Source organism: Onychomys torridus, chromosome 21, assembly GCF_903995425.1.
Source record: "Onychomys torridus chromosome 21, mOncTor1.1, whole genome shotgun sequence".
Taxonomy (NCBI): Eukaryota; Metazoa; Chordata; class Mammalia; order Rodentia; family Cricetidae; genus Onychomys; species Onychomys torridus.
This window is the reverse complement of record NC_050463.1, coordinates 34,997,623-35,021,500: the sequence shown is the minus strand read 5'-3', so window position 1 is coordinate 35,021,500 and position 23,878 is coordinate 34,997,623. Positions and strand designations below refer to the sequence as shown.

At 48.0% G+C, this 23,878-nt stretch overlaps 1 protein-coding gene across 3 annotated transcripts in view; it reads left to right on the top strand.

The window, feature by feature from the left end:
* The window catches only part of Efr3b (EFR3 homolog B), an 81,156-nt gene that overhangs the window by 13,879 nt on the left and 43,399 nt on the right, over nucleotides 1-23,878 (top strand). The window contains exons 1-2 of one of the 3 annotated variants that reach the window (XM_036170556.1): nucleotides 23,237-23,329; nucleotides 23,754-23,830. The exons of 1 other annotated variant lie outside the window; for it this stretch is intronic. In XM_036170556.1, coding sequence (XP_036026449.1) covers nucleotides 23,317-23,329; nucleotides 23,754-23,830 — 90 coding nt within the window. In that variant the 5' untranslated portion in view covers nucleotides 23,237-23,316. Of the gene's footprint in view, nucleotides 1-23,236; nucleotides 23,330-23,753; nucleotides 23,831-23,878 lie in introns of those variants that run through there. One more of the 3 variants, XM_036170557.1, reaches the window with a different exon arrangement.

Below are 23,878 nucleotides of genomic sequence, written 5' to 3'. Positions count from 1 at the left end.
CTTCACAGCAAATGCGCTCTTCACCTGGGGGGTGTCTCTGGGAAGTTGGCCATTATCCTGAGCAGTGGAGCTGAGATGCTAGGAGAGGCCCACATGGCTGCTGTCCGGGAAAGAGGTGAGTCAGGCATTCTCCAGAGAAGATCCATGAAAATTCGGATCTCGGCTTCAACTCAGCCGGAAGGGTTGGTGCTTGAATTATGGGTTGATTTTTGACTGAGCTACTTTGCAAGGGCAACTCTAGATGTCTGCTCTGGAGTGAGCGGCAGATTTGGAGAAAGCTGGAGAAAGCAGGAGGAAGGAGAGGAGGAGGGAGTCGGGAGAGAAGAGAAGACAAAACTCATGCCATACCCAGGAACTGTGATTGGTCCTAGCCTTGACTGAAACACACTGGAGCTCCAGCCATGGTTTAGAGGACCATGGATGATTTTAATTTACGTTAAATTTCTTTTTCATAGTTTGCATTCTGAGCATTTTAATGTCAGGGCATAAATATAATTAAAAGTATTTGTCATCACCAACAGTCTTGTGGGTAGTTATCTAGAGTCTTCTAATTATGTTTAAGAAGTAATTATGCAAAGATTCATGCAAGAACAAATCTATGTTGATAGGCTTTAAACCTCAGCTAGATGTAGGCATTGGTTGGGAAGGTGAATTTTTTAGGGACTGGGAGATGTCTTATCTGTTGGGTGGTTGGTTATACAGTTCTTAAAAAATACTTACCAAAATGTATGGTATTGAACTGTTAAGAATCTGTGCATCTTTTGCATGTTAATAATATCATAATAAATGAGTAGGAAGATCCAGGAAAAGCAGAAACCAGGCAGACAATCACAAGGCTGTTCTGTAGCCCAGGCAGTGGGTATGCTAGGAAATAGGGTCTGTGCCAGCCTGCACCATGACTTTTACCCATAGCCCAAGATGATCCCTGGCACCCTGGTCAAAGGACTCATTGAGAACTGTCGGGCAGAGCCCATGATACAAGGCAAATAACATACTGAGCAGCAAGCAGAGGAAGCTGACCCTGGAAGTTCGGTCCATTGGCAGCTGGGAGGCTACTGGTGAAGGCAGGGTAAGTGGGCAGAGGGCCCACACACAGGGCCATCTGGGTGGAGGGTCTGCCCTGGGAGCAGTGAGCGTGCCATTGCTGACTTTCAGGGGACCAGAAGTGACCAGGACTGCCTCTAACAGGCCCTTAGCAGGGTCTCAGCCCAATACAGGCGTGGCTGAGCAGGGCCAGCTTGTGTGAAGGACTGGCTTTTCCATTTCCTCCTTGGGGCTTTTGTGACCGGATCAGCCCAGGGTGATATCATTCCTCTAAGGATGCACGGCCGTTAATGGGCTTGCCATTCACCTAATGTCTTAATAATGTGCTGATTGGTGACATCTCTGCATAGACAGCTGCGTCTCCATACCTAGAAGATGAATTTTTCTCTAATGACACATTGGAATGAATAAATCCCCATGGCTCCCTTTCAGCCAACAGCATAAGTATAAAGACCTCCAGGAGACACATCGCTTTGGGTTTGAACTCAGCTGCTTTACTTAGTGTCTGGGTGTCTTTGGAAGTGTTACCTGCTTTGTGTCTCATTTTCCCCATCTGTCAAATGGGACAACAGACCCAACTCAATGGCGTTGGGAGGGTTAAAGAAAAAGGCATTCAAACTGCATCACAGTCCCTGATACACAGTGTCATGTTGAGGAGTGGTAGATGGTGTCGATGTTAATAAGAGAAGCCACTACACGTTTTCCCATCCGCCAGCCCTTTATGATGACAATGTCCCAGGAATGAGGCCCCCTCCCCAGGGACTGGATGATCTGCTTGGGCGGGAGAATGCACCTCTCCTCATGGAGAGCTTTCGAAAGAGCTGTTTTTGCGCTGTCTCTGCTTTTGGCTGCTACTTACGGTAGGCAGCATCTGTGGAGACTTAGTTCTTCAGTCAGGTGTAAGGGAACGCCCATGCGCACCAGGGCTTCCTTGAAAATGGGTCTTGGCTCCGCCTGGGCCTCTGCTTACTTGGCATTTTTAGTAGGGCTCAACCTATTTTTTTTTCTCCCCTAGAATTCTGATGCTTCTCATTCAGTTTTGCATTTCAAATGCATTGCTTTTGAAATCTCCTTTGGCACCAAGACCACCCTGGGCCCCGACTTTCTACATTTTATCTGCCTCGGGCACAGTGCCTGTTTTGTATTCTGGCGACGCACACATGATGCAACAGACTCTCTGATTATATATTTGGATGTCTGAATAATTGATCTCAGATTCGTAGCCTGCCTGTGAGAGTCCCTATCTCAAATCTGTTACCCGTCTGCACAGTTAAAATGCTTATACTTGCCCTCAATCAGCTTGGCACCATGACAATGAGGCTTCCTCGGGCTTCTATATTTGTAAGTGTGTGTTCATTTGGAAACTGGAGGTGAGTAACCCTGCTTTTTATAGGCTGCCTGTTGACCACAATAGGAAACTGGGTGTATTTTAGGAAAGAGGAAAGCAGAAATGCGTTGTCCATTCCAAATCCCGATTTCTGGCTTCCTACTTTAAATTAAATCACCGGTGACATTACTAATGCTCTAGTGTTTGTGGTAGATTTTTGGTGTCGTGATCTCTTTAGGAGTTATTTGTTGGGATGCTTTTTACCTCACAGTTTGTATGAACTGGAAGGAACAAATGACTGCAATGTATCAAGATATTCAGATGAATGAATCCCCATGAAAGGCTCTGATCACCTCACAAAGAGCTAGGCACACAAGTATGGAATTCCTCACATCTGAGCTCTCATTTATTGACAATCCTAGGGCTTAAGAAGCTCACAAAACACTTCCATAGATGTAACTGATAGACTGCCTGTCGTGGTAAACACTGTTTATGAAGTGAGTGCTTATTAGCAATCAGTTACTGAGTAAAACACCAACTCTCCTGTGGTAATTTGGTATACACCAGTACAAGAGGAGCTAGGGGTCGAAAGGCTATAAGTTGAAGCTAGAAGGTATTGGGCCACATCTCAAGTCCATCCTGGCCCAGGGCAGATAGGCTCCCGAGCGTCTGCACAGCTGCTTTTGGAAGCAACCTACAGTCCCAGGGACTCACAGCTGGCCAGGCGTGAGCTTGGAGAAGCATGCCTCTGCCTGGTCTGCAGAGCTGTTGTTACATCTGGAATTTATGTGACATTTGAGTGAGCCCCTTGAGTTGGCCATCACTGCCGCTGAGATGACACTCTCCCCTTCTTTCCTGGCCCTTTACTTTCTCTCTTGGAAATTCCAATGTCACTCCCTCCTAAGAGCCTCTCTAGAAGATGATCAGCGAATGCTCGATAGCCGGGCTCTATAGAGCCTTCTTCTCCTTCCCTGTTCTCATTGTCTCTTTCTCTCTGGCCATTGTTCCTTCTTGAAATTCACTTTCCTGAGGTGGCTCAGGGCTTAAGAGCTTGGACTGCTTTTCCAGAAGACTCAAGTTCAATTCCAGGATCCCACTTGAGTAGCTCACAATAACCAATGAACTCTGGCTCCAGGGGTCCAACACCTCTGGTCTCTGCTGGTACTAGCTTCAGGTGCACATACCCATTCACAGACATAGACACATAATTTAAAATAATAAAAATAAATATTTAGCCGGGCGGTGGTGGTGCACGCCTCTAATCCCAGCACTTGGGAAGCAGAGGCAGGAGGATCTCAGTGAGTTTGAGGCCAGCCTGGTCTACAGAGTGAGTTCTAGGACAGCCAGGGCTACACAGAGAAGCCATGTGTGTGTGTGGGGGGGGGACAAAAGAAAAAAAAAGAAATTCACTTTCCCTCCATCTGCCAGGACACGGTGGCCCCTCATGCCCTCACTGCGTAAAAGGCCTCTGCTTCCTGTGTGGCTCAGCTCATCCACGTCACACACTAAGAGACCAGAACAATGCTTTGAGGGTCTGCCTGCAATCTCCGGCCCTGTTCTGCCTTCAAATGCCTCCCCTGGAAGCCTTGTCCACTCCTCTCCGTCTGTGCTGGTCGGTTTCCTTGTCAGCCTGACACAGCAGGGTCATTTGGGAAGAGGGAACCTTCACTGAGAAAAGGCTTCCTTTCCCTTCTGCTGGCACACTGCCGAAGCCCATGTCTGTGGGGAATGTCTGAACTAAAGCACGTCTGCCCTCTGAAGTCCTGGCACTCTGCTGCCTGACACACCTGGCTCTTGCACTGCCCTTTGCTCTGCCTGCTTCTGCACACGCTGTCACGCAGAGACTACACAACTGTTTCCTGTTTCTCTCCACCCTCACCAGTATCTAACGTACTTAATGCCTTTAGGTTGCATGCAGGGGTGCAGGACTAGATAAAGTAACTGCCCGGTCACAAATCAGTTCCTTCAACCCAGAGTTCCAGTAAGAAAAGAGCTGAGTAAGTACAGAAAAGAATCTGTGTGTGTATGTAAGAGTGTAAGTATGTGTGAGTGTGTGTGAGTGTGTGTGTGTGTGTGTGTAACTCTAGGAGTTCAAATCTTTGAACAACAACAACAAAAAAAATTATCAGATTTTCAATTTAACTTTAAGAGAAAACAAGAGATATTAAACTTTATTTCTTAAACAAGATATTAAACTTGTTTTAATTTGGATGGATGCTCTATAGAACATTTTCTATTGAGGAAAGAAATACAGCTAAAACTGAAGCCCCATCAGAGCATCTGAGGGAACTTACTAAAAAGACATAAATGTTACATGTTTTTGCTGTTCAATTCAGTAGCCACTAGTTTTACATGGCTGGTTTTATTTGTTTGTTTGTTTGTTTGTTTGTGACAGGGTTTCTCTGTGTAGTTTTGGTGCCTGTCCTGAATCTTGCTCTGTAGCCCAGGGTGGCCTCGAACTCACAGAGATCCGCCTGGCTCTGCCTCCCGAGTGCTGGGATTAAAGGCGTGTGCCACCACTGCCCAGCTTCAGAGTTTTTACTTCAGTTTAAGAAGCCGAAAAGCTTGGCAAGATGCTATCTCCCTGTACAGCCAGCTACTCAGGGGACTGAATTGAAGGCTGAAAATTTGAGACCAGCCTTTAGCGAGACCCCATCTGAAAAAATAAACAGGATAGTAGTAAAATAAAACTTAAAAACCTAAGTGACTATCAAACCGTATGATGCACTCTAAGATCCTCTCCCTCCCCTTCATCAGCTGGCCACCTAGCTGCAGCCAGTAGCCAACATTGCCACTGTGCTTGGGTCCTTATGGGTCTTTCTGCATTTATAGCACATTTTACACACACATTTACACACCTGCCAGGTTTGTCGCACACCAGTGGTATCATGTCATGCATATCCTGCAGCTTTCCTTTGAATCACCAGAGCTGTCAGAGGCAACATAGCTCAATCTCATTTGTTTCATCTGCCTAATGGATGTTCCCTGGTAGGTAACCTAGTCCTCTCCTGAGGAGCGTTGCCTTGTTTCCAAAGAAAGCCTCAAAGCCACTCCTGACTGGCTTCTTTGGCAAGTGAGCAGGGACAGCTGTGGAGACACGGGATGTCTGGGTGTCCATATTGTGCCTTGGGTCCTCCCATCCCGATTGCTGGCCTAGGCAGGGTCGGGGTCCATGTGAGGTCAGCCCTGAGAGTCTGAGACGCCACCAAAGAGCCAGGGTTTATTTTATGGTCGGAAGCTGGCCGCCGTGTCCCACTCTGGTCATTTACCACTCGCCGTGCTGAGAAGCTGAAACCTAGATGCTGTCAAAGGGATGGTGATGAGGTCTGAAAATATTGAGACATTACTCACAAATCAAGATGACAGACTCTGACAATACTCCTCTGACGGCGGAGCCAAGCTCAGACTCCAGGGAGATCCAGAATGCTTCTTAGCACCTTGTTTTATTTTTGAGACAGTGTCTTCTCATGTAGCCCAGGATGACTCAAACTCCTGGTAATCCTTCTGCCTCAGCTACCTGCATGCTGGGATTGCAGATGTGCACCACCTCGCCTGGCTGGCGAGGAGGGTCTTGTTTTTAAGTTAGATTTCTCAAGTTCACTCGCGACACTCATTTTGGGGTGCAAGCATTAAAAAAAGGGGTCAAAAGCTCACATATTGCAAACATTGGGGTAATGAGTGTGGAGCTGTGAAGAAAACAAAGATCCATCATCTGCTGTGTACAGGATCACTGTCCAAATGGGTCTAAAGAGGCTTGTGGCATGATGAGGAAGCCAGTATAAATTATACTGAGATGAGATATCACTGCCTGCTTCTGAGGGACACGGGGCACTTTCTCCAGTGCTGTTAACCCTACTGGCCGTCTTCTTTTTTTTTTGTTTTTTTGTTTTTTCGAGACAGGGTTTCTCTGTGTAGTTTTGGTGCCTGGATCTCACTCTGTAGACCAGGCTGGCCTTGAACTCACAGAGATCCGCCTTGCTCTGCCTCCCAAGTGCTGGAATTAAAGGTGTGCACCACCACCACCCAGGCCTACTGGCCTTCTTTTCCTGTTTGTTTTCAGTGCTGGAGACTGAATTCAAGGCCTTGTGTGTTAGCCCAGTGTTCTACCACTGAGCCACACCTCCAGTATCCCCAATCCTAATTTCAAAGCACACCGAAATAGAATTACTAGAGATTCATGTTGAGTTTTTTGTTTTGTTTTATTTTCTTTTGTTTCTCTTTCTGGTATTTTGAGACGGGGTTTCTCTGTGTAGCCCTGACTATCTTGGATCTCACTCTGTAGACCAGGCTGGCCTCGAACTCAGAGATCTGCCCACCGCTGCCTCCCAAGTTGCTGGGATTAAAGGCGTCTACCACCGGCACCCGGTTACTGAGGGCTTTTGATGATCTTAAAAATTGACCCTGAGGCCTAGGTGTGGTGGCGCACACCTGTAATCCTAGCTCTCGGGATGCTGAGTCAGGAGAGTTGAAAGTTCAGGGCCAGCTCAGACTTCACCACTAGTTCAAGACCAGACTGGGCTACACAGAAAACTGTTCATCTCAAATAATGGTCATAATTTAGCACTGGAGGAGTTGCTGATGGCTGAGCTGGATAAGACTGGAAGAAGAAAATAGTGAGCAGTGGGTAACCTTTCAATTCGAAATGTGGCTCCTGCAGCCAGGAGTGAGAGACACCTGTGAACTTTCCACCCAACAAAAACCTGAGAAAAGAGAGGAACGAAAAGGTGAGCAGGAGAGGGGCCCAGAGGGACAGACACCGCCAGTCTGTCTCATGGGTAGGCTCTGAAGGTGCACACACAACGCTGAGGTGTAGGCTGGGAAGATGGCTTAGTGGGTAAAAGCACTTGTCACGCAGGCCTGATTAGCTGATTTTGGATCCCCAGAGGCCATCTAGAAAAGCCAGTGGCTGTTGGGTGCATCTCTAATCCCGGAGCCTCCATAGTGAGATGGGAAGCAGAGATGGGCAAATCGCCTGGAAGCGCTGAGGTCACATAACCTGAAGTAAGCTGTGCAGGGCAAAAAAACGAGAGAGACCCTGACTCAAAATGAAGTGGATGACAAGAACCAACCCCTGAACGTCTTTTGACCTCCACCCATATGCTGTGGCATGCCTGTGTCAGCCCTCACACATGTCCCATACCTATACACACAAATGCACACATACCATACATATACACATAAACACACATGTATCATACCTATACACACAAATGCATGCCCAATGTCTTAAAATTCATCATAGTCTGATACTCCAGCAATCAACCTACTTCCCTTTCAGATATCCTTTGTCCTGATTTAATAATTAGATACAGTTAATCATTTAGATATGACCCTTTCAGAAAATTCAAAGGCTCCATCCCCAGCTGCTATTGCTCTTTTGAGAGGCTCTGGGTCTAGTTGGAGGAAGTTCCCCATTGTCTCAGGCCCCGTTATGCCTGTTTCTCTCTTGCTTCTGGGTGCCATGAAGTGAGGAGCCTCTGCCGCCATAACATCTGCTTCATTAATGTCCGGACTCCACAGCGCCCAGGACTGTGGACTGGCCCCTCTGAAGCCATGACTCCAAATAAATCATCCCTAGACAGTTTTTGTTGTATTTTACCATGGCAATGAGAAAGTCTAGTGCCCTCCCCTTAGCCCAAACACCACCCCACTGGCTAACTGAAACCATAGATGGTGGCACTGAATCTTAAGTAGCCTGTGCCTTCTTCCTGTAATGCATTGCCTTGGATAAGTTTAGTTTACAAACTAGGCACAGTGAGAAATGAATGGCAACAATAATATAGAACCGTTAGAATCCCATCCCATGTAAGCTGCCGGCATCACTACCTTCGCACCCGGGGTCCATTATCAAAATGGGTTAGTAGAGCACATGCGTTGCAGTATTGCAGCAGTCAGTCTGATAACCAGGATGTCTGCTGTGTGATTATCTAGAGGGTAGCATATACAGTGTGGAAATGCCCGGCAAAGAGGTCATTCACATTCTGGCCTGGGTGGGGTGAGACCTCCCATGAGATTTCATTATGCTACTCAGGATAGCCTGCAATCTAGAACTTAGGAGTTTTGCTTGTTTCTGTGCTTTTCCATCAATATCTGTGCACTAAGATGGACCCTGGGTAACAAACCTCAGAAAGAGAAACTGCAGACACCCAGGGACCATGGTGTATGTTTTTTAATCAAACATCCCCACCCCTAGGAATTTTCCCAGGGTGTCCCCCTTATCTTCAAAATGATGCCAGTGAAGTTTGCACTTAAATTATTTATTCAAACACATTTCAGCCATCTGGCCAAGTTTCACTGGGAATGCCTTTGTTGGCAGACATCGCGGTGAAAGCATGTCCTGTGCCTATGTTTAGTGGGAACCAGCAAAATAGATTACCGATGTGGGAAGCCTTTCTCCATGGTTTTCCCTGAAGATTACGTGGTAGTTTTCAGACGCTGGACCCAGCTCGCCTTGTGTCTCATGCCTGTTTCCCAAACTGATGGGAGTATTAATGTTGTCATTCTGGGGTGTCAAGACTGTTCAGTGAGTAAAGGCACTTGCTGACGTTAGCTCGATCCCTGGGATTCGCATGGCAGAATGAAAGAACTGACTCCCATGGTTGTTCTGGCCTCCACGTGTGTGCCCCTGCTCCCACGCACAATAGACAGAAACAGAATACACTGAAAACATTGAAACCCATCGGAGTTTTCCAGATGTATATTGTCATTCCTTCGTGGGTGGGATGGGTTCTAATCCAGCTCTCTCAGGACCAGCGTGGCTTCCAAAGCACCGTTGGAAATGGAGAGTCACCATTTTTGCTGGTAGCCCCAAGCCTTTGGCTTCTCCCTCTCTATGCCGTCAGCCAGGGTTTGGACTTCTGGGCTCTCCGTCACGTTCCTCTAGCCCTCCATCCCGGCTCTGGCTCCTTCTAGTTACTCTAAACTCAAATCCAGCCAGCTGGGTTTCTCTTCTGAGAGCCCGAAGTCACACGCGCGCACACACACACACACACACACGCACGCACGCGCGCACACACACACACACACACACACACACACACACACACCTGTCACCAGACATCGGGCCCAAGGCTGCCTTCCTCTCCCTCCTTAGCCAACAAGCAAAGTGCCCCCAGTCCTCAAATTCTCTCCTGCTACAGCTGGGACCTGTCCTGCCCCTGAAGACACAATTCAGATGCTCGAGTCTTAACTCCTGCTTCTATCTTGGGCCTCTGGAAATCCATCCTCGGGGAATACTCTAGAAAAACAAGAACAACTGTAACAGGCATACATTCTTTCCAGTGTTACTCTGTCATGCAGTTGTGTAAAGATGTAAACAAGATAAATGTCGAAGAATTTGAAAAAGATGCAGGAATTCTTGTGGGTCTCACTGGAGTTTGAAACACCCATTCAGAATGCTACCTTGACAATGGGGGAAAATGCACATGAAATGGGAAGAAGCCCGCGTGTTTGGAACTTAATTGTGGGCTTTACTTGGAGCATCTCCTGGAGACAGAAGCCAACCGAGGGCTTGAATGATGCAGCGGATGTCACGTAGCTCTGTCCTGGTTTGGTGAATTCCAAGGCATGCTTTGCTATGTAGTATGCCGTTCTTAGATTGTTGTTTTGTTTTTGTTTTAGGAAAGGTCTTGCAATGTAGCCTTGACTGGCCTGGAACTCAGATCTGCTTGCCTCTACTTCCCAAGTGCTGGGATTAATGGAGTGTGCCTTTATTTATTTAATGCATACGAATGTTTGTCTGCATGTGTATATGTGTACAATGTATGTACCCGGTGCCTTCAAAGGCCAGAAAAGAGTGTCTGATCCCCTGGAGCTGGAGTTAGAGATGGTTGTAAACCACACGTGGATGCTGGGAATTGAACCAGGGTCTTCTGCAAGAGCAATTAGTACTCTTAACCTCTGAGCCATCTCTCCAGCCTGTAGACCATTCTTGTTTTTTTGGAGCCGAGGATCGAACCCAGAGCCTTGCGCTTGCTAGGCAAACGCTCTACCACTGAGCTAAATCCCCAACCCAACCATTCTTATAAATAGCAAAAACCATATATATATATATATACACGTATATACACCCACACCCACACATAAACCATACATATTTACACCATATATATAAAACCATATATGTGTGTGTGTGTGTGTGTGTGTGTGTGTGTGTGTGTGTGTGTTCTTTCCTTAATTCCTCCCTCCCTCCCCGCTTCCTCTCCGAAAGACAGAATCTTGCAATATATCCTGTCAACCTCTCATATGTGGTCCCGGCATAATTGAAGTTGTGATCTCTTGCTTCTGTCTCCAGTGTACTGGGATTAGATGGTACCACCATGCCTGGTTTGAAGATAATTCTTTGTTTTTGTTTTTGTTTTTCCTGACAGGGTTTCTCTGTGTAGCTTTGGCGCCTGTCCTGGAACTCGCTCTGTAGACCAGGCTGGCCTCGAACTCACAGAGATCCACCTGCCTCTGCCTCCCGAGTGCTGGAATTAAAGGCGTGTGCCACCACCACCCGGCTTGAAGATAATTCTTTAGAAATGGTCTCTGTGAATATAATTTAAGATTTTCAGATATTTTATTGAGTGCTTGCTACACAGTGAGACCTCAGGACTTTAAGTCTGCAAGGACTCCCAAGCCAGCTTGGGTTCCTAGGCCACTTGCCCATGTGACTCTTAGCTCAGCAGCCTCTCTTGCCTGGATGACCCCTCCTCTGCACAGCTGGGCCTACATCCTTCAAGGCAGAACCTGGCTTCTGCCTCCCCTGAAAGTCACCCAGCCAGAGAAGCACAAGCCCTCCGAGGAGCCTCTAATACAGGGGACTTTCCCAAAGATGCATCAGCACGTACTCACCACTGTTTTGTTTCTGATTGGATCTAATAGTCACTGGGGGGCAGAGGGGAGACACAATGACCATCTTGTGTTTTGTTACTACTTGATATCCCCAAGTGACCCTTGTCACTGTGGGGAACCGTGGTACCGTCAGTGTATTGGCAAATCCTCTTCTTTCCACCCCACCCACTAGGCCAACCTAGTGCAGAGCTGATTATCACACAAAGGGGAAGGCAGGGGAAGATGTGATGTGATGTGGGGATATTGGTGAAATTATTAAGGCCACTCCATGAGTTAAAAGGGAGGTTTATTTTGTGGGGTAACTTACAAATGAAGGGGTAGGTTGCAGGGTCTGGCAAAGGTATAGGGTAGTCCGGCGGTGTTCTCTGGAGAACTCTGCTCGGTCCACCTCCAGCGTCCGGCGTCCCGGAACCAAGCGAGCGACCTCCTCTTGATCCTCGGTCTTCCGCTCCCTCCTCTGCCCCCCTTGTGGGAGTGATCATTACTGAAGCCTCAATGGGGGTTGGAACTTCCAGGCCAATGCTGGGATGGCTATCCGCTCCTAATGTGTAGATGAGGTTTCTATATCTAGTCTTCTTGGCAGCTCCCATCTCTACCAGCAGAACCATCTCTACCTTTTTTTATATTAAACCTAAAAAATTTATTTGGGAATATAGATTACTAGGTAATTGCAAAGAAACACACAGAGAAGTCCTATGTACACCCTTTCACCCAGCATCCTCCAGCATTGATGTGATGTGTTACTGTGGTTCAGTATCAATACAAGAAACTTGTCATTGGTCTCGTACACAAAGCTGATTTCAGTTTCGTCAGTCATAAATAACTTTATATCTTATGTTACTTTTAACATTGATTTATTGTGTGGGGGGGAGTCTGGGGGGATGTGCAAGCATGCTACAGATGGTAGTGGAAATCTGAGGACAACATGTGGGAGCTGGTTCTCTCCTTCCACCGTGTGTGTTCTGGGGATCAAACTCAAGTTATCAAGCTTGGTGGCAAGTGCCTTTACCCACTGGGCCATTTCCCCAGACTTGTGGACTTTTTGTTGTTGTTGTTTTTGTTTGTGGTTTTTTTTTTGTTTTGTTTTTTTTTTTTTGGTGACAGGGTTTCTCTGTGTAACAGTCTTGGCTGTCCTGGAACTCACAGAAACCCACCTGCCTCTGCCTCCCCAGTGCTGGGATTAAAAGCGTGTGCCACCACCACCTGGCTGTGGACAACTTTTTCAAAAACATTCCATTCCAGAATTTGTCTTTTTTCTGCTTGAACACGCTCCCTCCATATCTTTGTGACATTCCCTCCCTCACTTCAGATCTTTCTGTGCACAATTGCTCTGAAGTTTGAGAGCAATCTAATCCCTTTTCTTGCTTGTGGGATCTTGAGCCAATGAATTAATCCCTTTGGTTTTCTCATTTGAAGAGCAGCCATAACAACCTCATGGGAATTTTGGGTTTTAATGCAAAATGTTCTAGGTAGGCACATAAAACAATACACACTCGGATATGGCTCAGCAGTGAAGAGTGCATTTGCATACTGCTCCTGCAGAGGACCCGAGTTCAGTTCCCAGCACCTCCGTCGGGTGGCTCCCCAAGGCCTGTAACTCCAGTTCTGAAAGGCCTGATGCCCTCTTCTGGCCTCTATGAACACCTGTAATCATGCACGTCTGTGTTTGTGTGAGGACACAGACACAAATGCATACACAGAATGAAAAGTGAGTGCACTCAGGAAGTGTGTTTTTCTCTACCCTCTCCTACATTAACCGCTGCCTTTTTCTCACACTACAGTGGAATTCTTCTTTTAAGTAGTGTTCAAAATTACTCTCCCCTGACACTTTTCCCATCCCAGCTCCAGTCTCCTCAGCAACCCAGTCTATGTGTGCATAACACTGAATGTGTATGAACCTGACTTCAATGTGTATCATACTCCTTTTGAATATATTCACATTTCTGCTTTTTACCTAGCAACGCTATGAGGTATTTGCAGTAGAGACCTCAAATCTTTCATTTCTACAAGTCAACATATTGGAGAAGAGCCTGGGTTTGCCACCATCTGGAACACAAGGATAATTTTACCAGCCTCAGAGACTGTGTAAAGATGAAATAAAAGAAAGCAGAGTGGGGCGGTGGTGGCGCACACCTTTAATCCCAGCACTCGGGAGGCAGAGTCAGGCGGATCTCTGTGAGTTTGAGGCCAGCCTGGGCTACAGAGTGAGTTCCAGGACAGACAGGCACCAAAACTACACAGAGAAACCCTGTCTTGAAAAACCAAGAAAAGAAAGAAAGAAAGAGAGAGACGGAGGGAGGGAGAGAGAGAGGAAGGAAGGAAGGAAGGAAGGAAGGAAGGAAGGAAGGAAGGAGAGCAGAGTGTCCAGCGTAGATGAGCTCGGAACACGCTGGCTGCTTCTGTTGTTTCCCCACAGGGCATTGACCTTGGGCATCTGCGAGTGTGAGTGTCATCTGGGTTAGGGCGGGCTCTCTTAATGGCTGTCCGTGCTTCACTCAGTGCTGGCTAGTTTCATGCCCACTTGATACAGGTTGAAATCATCTGAGAGAAGGATATGACATTTAAGAAATACCTCCATAAGATCGGGCAGTAGGCAAGCCTATAAGACATTTTCTTAATTACTGATTGATAGAGGAAGGCCCAGCCCATGGTGGGCGGGGCCATCCCTGAACTAGTGGTCCTGGGTTCTATAAGAAAGCAGACTGAGCAAGTCATGGGGAGCAAGCCAGTAAGCAGCATCCCTCCATGGCCTCTGTATTATCAATCAGCTCCTGCCTCCAGGTTCCTGCCCTGACTTCCCTCAGTGATGAACAGTGATAGGGAAGTGTAAGCCGAATAAATGCTTTCCTCCTCAACTTGTTTTTGGGTCCTGGTGTCTCATCACAGCAACAGAACCCTAAGACACAGGCCAAGCATAAAATATAGAGGGGCTGGAGAGGTGGAGAGCACTTGTTGCTCTTTCAGAGGCCCTGGGTTTGGTTCCCAGCACCCACATGGGCAGCTCACCACTATCCTAACTCCATTTTCAAGGGATTCCATGCTCCCTCCTGACCTCGATAAGCACCAGGCACACTTGTGGTACACATACATACATGCAAGCAAAACACTCATCCATATAGAATAAATACAGCTTTACAATTTTTAAAAAATGCAGATAAGAAGCTGTGGTGGCCAGCCATTTTCTGCTATTTCATTTCCTTCTATCCTGACACCTTTCTAAATTGGGAAAGAAATTGTTTGTGCGTGTGTGTGTGTGTGTGTGTGTGTGTGTGTGTGTGTGTGTGTGTCTGTGTGTCTGTGTGTGTCTGTGTCTGTGTGTCTGTGTGTGTGTGTGTCTGTGTGTGTCTGTGTCTGTGTCTGTGTCTGTGTGTGTCTGTGTGTGTGTCTGTGTGTGTCTGTGTCTGTGTGTGTCTGTGTGTGTCTGTGTGTGTGTGTGTCTGTGTGTGTCTGTGTGTGTGTCTGTGTGTGTGTGTCTGTGTGTGTCTGTGTGTGTCTGTGTGTGTCTGTGTCTGTGTGTGTGTGTCTGTGTGTGTCTGTGTGTGTCTGTGTGTGTGTAAGTGGAGGCCAAAGGTTGCTGCTGGGTTTATGTTCTGAGACAGGGTCTCTCCCTGAACCTGGAGCACACCAGTTGGCTACACTGGGCAGCAAGCCTCAGGGATATGCCTATGTCTGCCCCTTCTACTCTGGGGTTGCAGGCGTAGGGTACCACGTTCAGTTTTTAAGCTGTTGCAGGGGATCCAAAATCTAGTGAGGACTCTAGTGACTGTGACTTCTCCCCAACCATAGAAATGTTAATAATAACTGGGAATATAACTAAGTTAGTAGAGTGTTGGCCTGGCATGCATAGAGCCCATATCATATATCCATAGCCCACTCATCCAGTACTGCATAGACCTTGCAGAGTTGTGCATGCCTATAATCCAAGCTCTTGGGGAGTGGAGGTAGAAGAATCAGAAATTCAAAGCCTTCCTCTACTACATGGGGAGTTCAAGGACAGCCTGGGCTAGAGACTCTGCCAATGGTGATAGTGATAACGACAATGATCGAGGAATAACTCAGTGTTAAGGGCATTTATTCCCCCAGAGGACCCAGGTTTGGTCCTCAGAATCCACACTGGTTCATAACCTTCCATAATTCCAGTTCCTGGGCATTCAATGCCCCCTTCTGGCCTCTGTAAGCACCAGGTACAAAGGTGATATGCATACGTACATACAGGCAATACACTCATACACCTAAAATAATAAAGCTAAGCTGGGAGGTGGAACACAGGAGCCTTTAATCCCAGCACTCAGGAGACAGACAGAAGCGGATCTCTGTGAGTTCAAGGCCAGCCTACCCTACAGATCGAGTTCTAGGACAGCCAGGGATACACACAGAGAAACCCTATCTTGAAAAACAAACAAAAAAAAACAACAAGAACAAAAATCTAAATGATAATAATCAGTTGTCGCAGAACCACGTGGTGATGGTGATGGTGGTGAAGATGATGAAGGCTGATAGCAACAGAAACTTGTAGCAGAAACTATGCTTGTGGCTTCTCTGGTTTCACAGACCTGAGAAACAGACTTCCTCAGTCCCATTTCACAGATGTATAAGTCAAGGTACACAGAGGCTTAGATACCTTGCTTCAGTTTGTACAGCTATCAGAGCTGGGACTGGAGTTCGAAAACCAGGCCATCAGGCCCCCCTGGACACGGCTGAGATAAACGTTTCCTACTGTCTTGTGGTCCCGAGAGTCAGACAATTGGAAGAGATTCCGTTTGGTTTTATTTGTTATCTGTTTGGAAAGTGGTGCTAAAACCCCCAGGGGGAAGCCCACAGGTAGTAACGAATTGAAGTCCTGACATTAAATCAATCAGACACGTTTCTTTTAAAATTCCCATTCTCAATTAAGGTGGCAATCAGATTAACCGAGATTGGCTGGGAAAGCGAGGAACATCTTGGAGGCTGTGGAGCGTGAAAGGTCAGCCCGCTACTGCCAGCTCCTGGCTCGGCTGCCTCCCTGGGGAGAATTCAGCTGCTGCAGAATTCTTCTTTCGGTGAGGTCTGTCTAGAAACCAGTTCCTGACTCCTTCCCCGAATTCATCTTCACCTGACCCTTCTCTTGCTCTTCTCCATAATCTTCCCTGAGTGGAAGAACCGTGACAGCACCTGGCTGTTGTGCCTCCCAACCGTATACCTGTCCTGCAGCCGCTCGGCGCCGTCCATGTCCTTGTCACCAACCGAGCAGACCCAGGCTCTCTGCCCGTGTGGCTCCCTGGCTTTAATTACCCCGGGGCAAATGGCTGCCTCTCTCTGAGTAATGAGAAATCGGGAACAACGGGGAATGATTAAATAAATAAATCGGCATCTGGTCAAAAGACGGAATAATAAGCAGCCATTAAAGTTTGGAACAACAACAACAATAACAACAAAAATATCTAGTGAGAAGGTCACAGTATTCCTGGTACAAGAAGAAAGTACACTTTGACAGCAGCAGCCCATGGGGCCTGAATTTCATGCATGTATTTTAAAAATATGTGAAAACACAGAAATCTAGAGCCAAAGCCCCACATTGTCGATCATTATCTCCGAGTGATGTGATTACAGGGATTTCGTTTACTTTTGCTTCTTTATAAATGTGTTCCCGAGAGCGTGATGTCTTTTTCAAGCAAGGGAAAAGGGGACCATAGCTAAGGGAAGTTTGTTGGTTTCTCCCCCATCGCTGGCTTGAGTTTTCATTGCATGCTCTACCTCTAAGGATCCAAGTCTGGCCTCGTTAGGTGGTTTTCTGGATTCATCCAAGTCAGAGATAACTTCAGTTTGATGGACCCTTCGACTCACCAACTCTGTGGGGGCCTCATGTCCCCATCTGAAGGATGGGACCCTTGGTGGCTGCATGTGTCTACATTGAACTTCTCCTGGCCACATGGCCCAGCCAGGGCCCTACAGCTGCCAGGGGTTTAATCAGTATTCACACAAGCTGGGTCCTCATGGGACGGACCACATGGGGGTGACGCGCCTTTCTCTCTGAACTTTGTCCCATTTCCTCCAATTCATCTGAAAGGGCTGTCTGTGCCGTTAGCCCTGGATTTAGACTTTATTGTGAATTGTTTTGGTGTTTTTTTTTTTTTTTTAATTCCATTTGTTTTGGTAGGGATGACCAAGTCTAGCCCTTGTTTTTACAGGGAGATTATAGAAGAAAATAAATATGGACTATTTTGAGCAAAAAAGGTTTTTTTTTTTTTTGTGTGTGTGTGTGTGTGTGTGTGTGTGTGTGTGTGTGTGTGAATGGGGATAATGGAGCTCATGTTTTTAAGACAGAAAATGAGAGCCAAGAGGAAAGGAAGGACTTCCCTGAGTCTCACGCTGATCAAAGGCAGGTGAAGTCACCCTCATGTCAGCCTTCCTCCGGGCCTGCTGTACTCAGGATACTGTACAGAGGTCAAGGTTGCAGGCTCCAAGGCCTGGGCAATTTACAGTTTTTCTAGAGGAAGAAAAGGTGAATCACTGAAATAACAGTCTAAAAAGCCTGGCTCTGCCTGTGTGGCTCAGCGCAAAGTATGCACATGCGCAGTGGGGGGGGGGGGGGGGGGGGGGTTGGAGGGAAGAAGGGATGGCTGCTGGCAGAAGTGTGAGGAATGGAGGCGTCCAGGAAGGTCCAGGTCCTGAGTCAGGGTCACCCCCCACCCTAGCTTGTACCCAGCATCCCTGTTATACAGTCTGGCCTCTGAGCCTTGTGAGGCAGAGAATTAACAAAGCACCTATCATGGAGGACGGCTGAAGGACAGGGTGACCTCCACCTTGAGTGGGCTTCCCTGGGTGAATGCTACGTGGGAGGGTTGCAATGTTGATGCAGACATGGAGCCCCGCTAACTCTTCCACTGGGAAGCAAACTAAACCAGAGTTACCTTAAGGCTACGTCAGAAATGGATGAAAACAAGAAGACTGACTGATGGCCGGATTGACAGGACAGCGTCAGGCACCCAGGGGGTTTCTAATCAAGTGACAAAGAGCAATCTAGAATGAGCCTGAGGGTGGCTGAAGATGCATCTTAGTTATAGTAATGAGGGAATTAGAAAGCCTCCTGGCAAAGAGACATGTGCCGTGAGATCTTGGGGAGGATAATCTCTCAGATCCTCCCTCTGTCTTACAGGATCATGCCAGGTTCTATGTGAAATACTTACAAAGTACTTGGCCCAAAGCAAGTGGTAAACCCTGGGGTTTGAAATATTACAGATGAGCCTGAGGGAGCCCGAGGCAGTGAGGTGAGGGGGTGAGGAATACAGAGGCATGGGCTGTCCTGTGTCCTGGACCTACAGGTCATATGGGCTGAGAAGACGTCATCAGAGGAGGCCTAGATTTTGAAAAGTTCACAATGTTTAGTATTGGGGATTTTGTTCCCATCTCCTGCTTGTCCCAGGCAGTTCTGGCCAAAAGAACAGATTGGTCCAGAACCCAGGGTGGGGGCAGGCGGAGCCCAGGAGAAAAGGGCCATGGATAGGAGTTGGCAAAGCTGAGAATGCTGGCCAGATAATGTTGCCAGCAGCTGGGGCTGTTTGCCATTAGAGCCAGAACACCCAGAGTGGGGCCAGAGCCTTCACCATGGCTGCACACCAGTCCCTGAGGAGCATTTAAATGGCCCCGTTGCCATTCTCAGCAAGAAAGGGTCATCTGATGGAGTCACTGGGGCCACACAGAGGCAAGAAGGTAGGGGGAAGGCCAGAGTATGTGGCAGGGACAGGTAGGAGACCCCTCTGACCTCCGGTTCCTTGTCTCCAGCATGCCTGTTTCAAAGACCCTGTTTCACAGAAATATGAGACCCCAGAGCCATGAACTGTGAGCTAGAACTGGAGTGTTGGAGGTAGTGGCAGCCGTGTGGGATTCAAGGCGAAGATCCTTCCCAGAGCCTCCAAGGCCAAGGCAGGCGTTTATGGAACTGCTGCCGAGTGCCTTAATGCATCTTTGATGGCTTACAAGTTTAACCCCATTGGCTTTTCCTCAGTCACAGCCATGGGTTTCATTCATGAAGTATATACCTGCACCTCCTACCAACCTTCACCTGTGCTGGTCCTGGGCTAGAGCAGACACCGTCCCCACCCTTGACCAGCTTACCTGCAGGGGACATGATGTGGACACGGATGGAGGGAGTCATTGGGGGAACATGCTATGAAAATGGATGAATTGATGCAGGAAATTCAAAGGGAACGGAGTCAAGGGAAGCTCCCCCAGTTAGGTTGTGTGAAACCCCCTTGAGAAATGAGCGAAGTCCCTCTCCCTCCATATACCCCTGGCCAAAAAAAAAAAAAAAAAAGTGGGAAGAACATTCTGTAAGGGAGAATCTTCGATGCAAATGTCCTTGTGAAGAGTCCTTGCATCTGGGCTGAGGAGCTCTAGAGGAGAAGGAAGAGGGGGGACCAGGACAGTCTGACCATGCTTGATTTTCAAGTTACTGGGTGCCACTGAAGCCTTGTAACTGGACAGTCTCTTAAATTCTGTTCATCGCTTGATTTTCAAGTATCCAGAGATACTATGTATATAAAACAGGCAGTTGGCCAGGCCACTTTTCCTTCACTTTCCTTAAAATAGGTGTAAAAGATTAGGCGAGTGAGGTCTTGGTGACAAGGACATCCTTTAGAGAGTCGCCTTCGGTGCGTGGAGATTGCATCTGCCAAGCATGATCTCCAGAGAGTGAGCGATGACCCTGGTGGGGAACAGTTCCCTCCTGGAAGTAAAATGGGTGAGGATTAAAAGGGACAATATAGGCACGTGGCCGCGAGCTGATCTCCACCCGCCTCAGTGTGCGAACATTAAGAATCAGTGCTCTCAGGAGCGAGATTAAGGAAACAATAGACAAGCCTATTGAATTCTCGTTCCAATGAACTGTTCTCAGTTGCATCTTAATGCTTTCTTGGCAGAATTGTGTCTCCTTTAAACTGACCCGAGGCTCTGAGGCAGGCAGAAAACTCAGGGAAAGGCTTGTGGGTTTCCCAGCACCCCCCTTACCTGCTTTGGGTCCCAGAGGCCAGGCCTGAGCCCGGGACCTGCCCCCACTCCCCACCCCAACCTCTCATCCCCATTCTTCCCCTTACCTCCAGGTTGCCCAGGAAGTACAGATGCTATATAGCACCTACTGCTCTATGACTGAGATTCCAGAAAAACTCTCTCTAGCTGTATGACCGTGACTGTTCAGTTTCTAAAAGGAAGCAGATAGGATGCCGATGCAATCCCAGCCCTGAGCTGAGTGTCCTGTCGACTCTTCTGTTGGGATGCGCTGAGCTACACAGCTTCCTATTTACCACGCCGTGAACTGCGTACAGCTGACAAAACCACTGTTTTGCTTCCGAGTTTTCCTTCCCTCCTAAACCAGGTTCTTCATTTCACATCCCTACCTTATTTTAAACCCTGTAAAGGTTTAAGAACAAACAAAACTCCAGCACCCAACGGAACAGGATGGCTCTCAGACACCTGTGAGCCGGTTTTCTCGTATAAACACCCCGACACCCAAATGTCTAGAAGGTTCTACAGTTAGGGATTATTTCCTTCGCCTTCCAGGCTTTAAAACAAAACAAACAAAACCGAACCAAAAACATGTGCCTCCTAGAAGACTGCTTCTCAGACACCAGCAGCTTGTGAATTGGTTAATTAGCTGATCTCCGGGAATGGGAATTTAGTTTTGGGGGGCCATTCATGAGATCCATCGGAGACCAGTGTCAAGCCACCCGAAGGCTCCAGTGTCTGGGTTTGGAAGACCCTCGGAAATAGGCAGAGAGGATGAAGGTGACCTGCTTTATGGAAAACTGGTAGAGATGACAGGCTCTGTCTGTGGTTTCTCCCTCCTCACCCACCCCCAGCAGCTGTTTCTTCTAAACCACACACACCCCCATCTCCAACAGCACGATGGCGCTTCAGGGCATTACAGTGCAGCTTTGGTAGTCCCGCACAGGCAGATGACCCCCAGGACTTCAGCCCTAGCCTTTCTGGCTGTGGTCCATGCTAGGTGCCACTCACAGACACCTGTTTCCTCCAGTTCTGTGAGGCGCTACTGTACTCTGGGTTTCTTGCTTGTGCGTCTGAACCCCACCTTCTTACCTTATCCTCTCGCTTCTAGAAGGTACTCATGTCTTGCTGGACTCTGCCTTCCCTTGTCCTGCCTTGATACGTCACCAGTCTTGGGTGGCCCACCCACACAGCTCCCTGATTAGACATCCCCGTGCCACCCTGCCTATGACATCAGGGTAGGTCTTTATTGTCGCCTGTTACTCAGATGACGCTCAAAGATCCCTGTTAGCCTGGGCACAGCGGTCCTCAGTCTGGCCCTGCCTGGTCTTTGTGTCTCCTCTTCTAGGATGTTAAGAAAGATGCAGTGTCTCTCATGCCCCCCTAACTGGGAACTTTTACCATAGATCTGGAAGGAATTGTGGATTTGGGTTAAATTATTCAAGGTCATGCAATAAGTAACCAGAAGAACTGGGGTTTGAGCCCAGGCATCCGCGTCTGACTCTTGAACCTAAATTACTTAGCCACCATGCTCTGCCGCTTTGCAGGCTCCAAGAAATGCCAATGACTGGAGCCTCAGTATTGCCTAGCCATCGGAGGAAATGCAGCTTCTTGGGCCCCAGCCCAAGCTCATGTGCACTCTCCTGCTCCCAACCCCATTTGTATTTCCCTTTTGCACATGTGTTTTGAGTTTTCTTAGCTTGGTAACTATGTAACCCACCCAGCCCTGGTACAGTGGTTACCTGCTTGGTCTCTGAAGCTAGATTTGGGAGGACTAAATCCTGCCCGGTTGGCCACTGTACAGGTCTAGGCAGGTCATTTAACCTCTTCATGTCTCAGTTTCCTTATTTGTAAAGCAGGAATAAATATAGATATAAACACCCCATGGAGTTTTTCTAAAGATTTAATAAGTTGCCATATGTCCTACCTGGGTACCTGGAGAAAGTGTCCAAAAAGCTGGGTCAGACAGATGACAGTGTATATATAGCCTTAAACCATGGGAATGTGTCCCCTTGGGAGATGTCCCATTATAAATAATCCTGGGTGCCAATGAGACAAGGCCCTAAATGCTTTTGCCCAGGAAGGAGCAAGGAGGAGAAACCAAGACAAACCCAGAAGATGTCTGGTGACCAGAAGAGCCTGGGGTAGCGGTGACTGAGGGCTGCCTTGTGAGGCAGGGGTGAGGCTCACAGAGGGTAGTGGTAGTTCCCTGCTACCCCCCCCCCCCGGGCTGCCTTGCTCTTCTTCAAGTTCACATCCATCCCCACATCCCCAAATCATGAAGTCTGAAGCCCATACCATGTCTCCTCCTCCTGGCTGGATGCCACCCAGACTTCCCAGCCTGAGCTCCCTCGCAGCAGCCTGCGTCTCCCACTGGCCCATGCAGAGCTCTTTGTGTGGTGAAGGAATCCCCCACCAAAGCAATTCATTCTTTTCTCGGTCACCCCTCATCTTCCCAGTGAACATTTGCATTTCAAGTAGAAGGCGTGAGCAAACACAACTCATTTAGAATGGATGGGTGGAGGGGGCATTTTTGCAGGATGGACTTTCCCAAGCCCTGATACGCTCCTCTATGATACAGATACCCCTCTACTTTCTGCCCACCCCCAAGTCTCTTGGCACAAAGGCTCTGGGATGCAGCAGAGGACAGTCTTGCCTGGGAGAAGGCTAAGGAGAAGTTTCTAGATGCTTCCATTTGATCCATTTTACTAGTTTGTTTCATTGGTGATTTCCAGACACCATTGGTTTCCCAGCCTCAGAGATCCTGAACAGGGTCATTTGGGACTCCTCTGTGGAATACATTTTAACTTTGTAAAACCCTGTCGCATTGTTCTTGGTTTTTCCGTTTGGCCGGGGACCAGGGAAGGGCTGGCATGGAGAACTAGCCCAGCTCTTCTATGCAGTTTCAAATGCCACAGACAAGAGCCTTAGAAATCCACTGTCTGTTAATAGTTAATGATCCCGTCCATTCATCACCGTGTCATGGCCGTTCAGCAGAGGGAGTGGACAGGAAAGGACACTGGAGGAGACCGAGGCTCAGGAAATAGGGAGCTGGGAGCCAGTGAGGGCAGGAGAAGCAGTCACCCCCCTGTCCCCATGTGGTCTTCATCCTCTCAGGACATTCTAGACTTATGGGCTGCAGGGGTAGGTTTTATAGTCTGATCCCAGAAATTCATGGTGTGTGTGTGTGTGTGTGTGTGTGTGTGTGTGTGTGTGTGTGTGTGTGTGTGTGTGTCAATGGTAGGGTGATGGCATGGCAGCACCTGGCCTTCACATGAGCTCCCACCCATGATGTCTTATCCTGTAGGTGTTCTTCTGAGGTCTGGCTTCCTCCTCTGAACACCCCACTCTCTCCAGTCCCAAAACCAAAGACACAGCAAAAGACCAATGTCTTGATGTGTGGCAATCAATGGGAGACCTCCACCCCGGGGAAAACAAGGCCCTTGGCCCATCAGCCCTGGTTTCTTTCCTCGGAGGTCCTGGATCCCCGGTCTCTGCAGCCTCCTGAGAAAGCTTCATTCCCAGTTTTCTGTTTTGTTTTGTTTTGTGTCCCCCACCCCCACCCCAGGTGTGTGCGGCTGCTGCGGTGCCCTCCGTCCCAGGTACAAGAGGCTGGTGGACAATATCTTCCCTGAAGATCCTGAGGTGGGTCACATTAAGGGCTACGTGGGCTGCTGACTGGGGCTCTTCCCG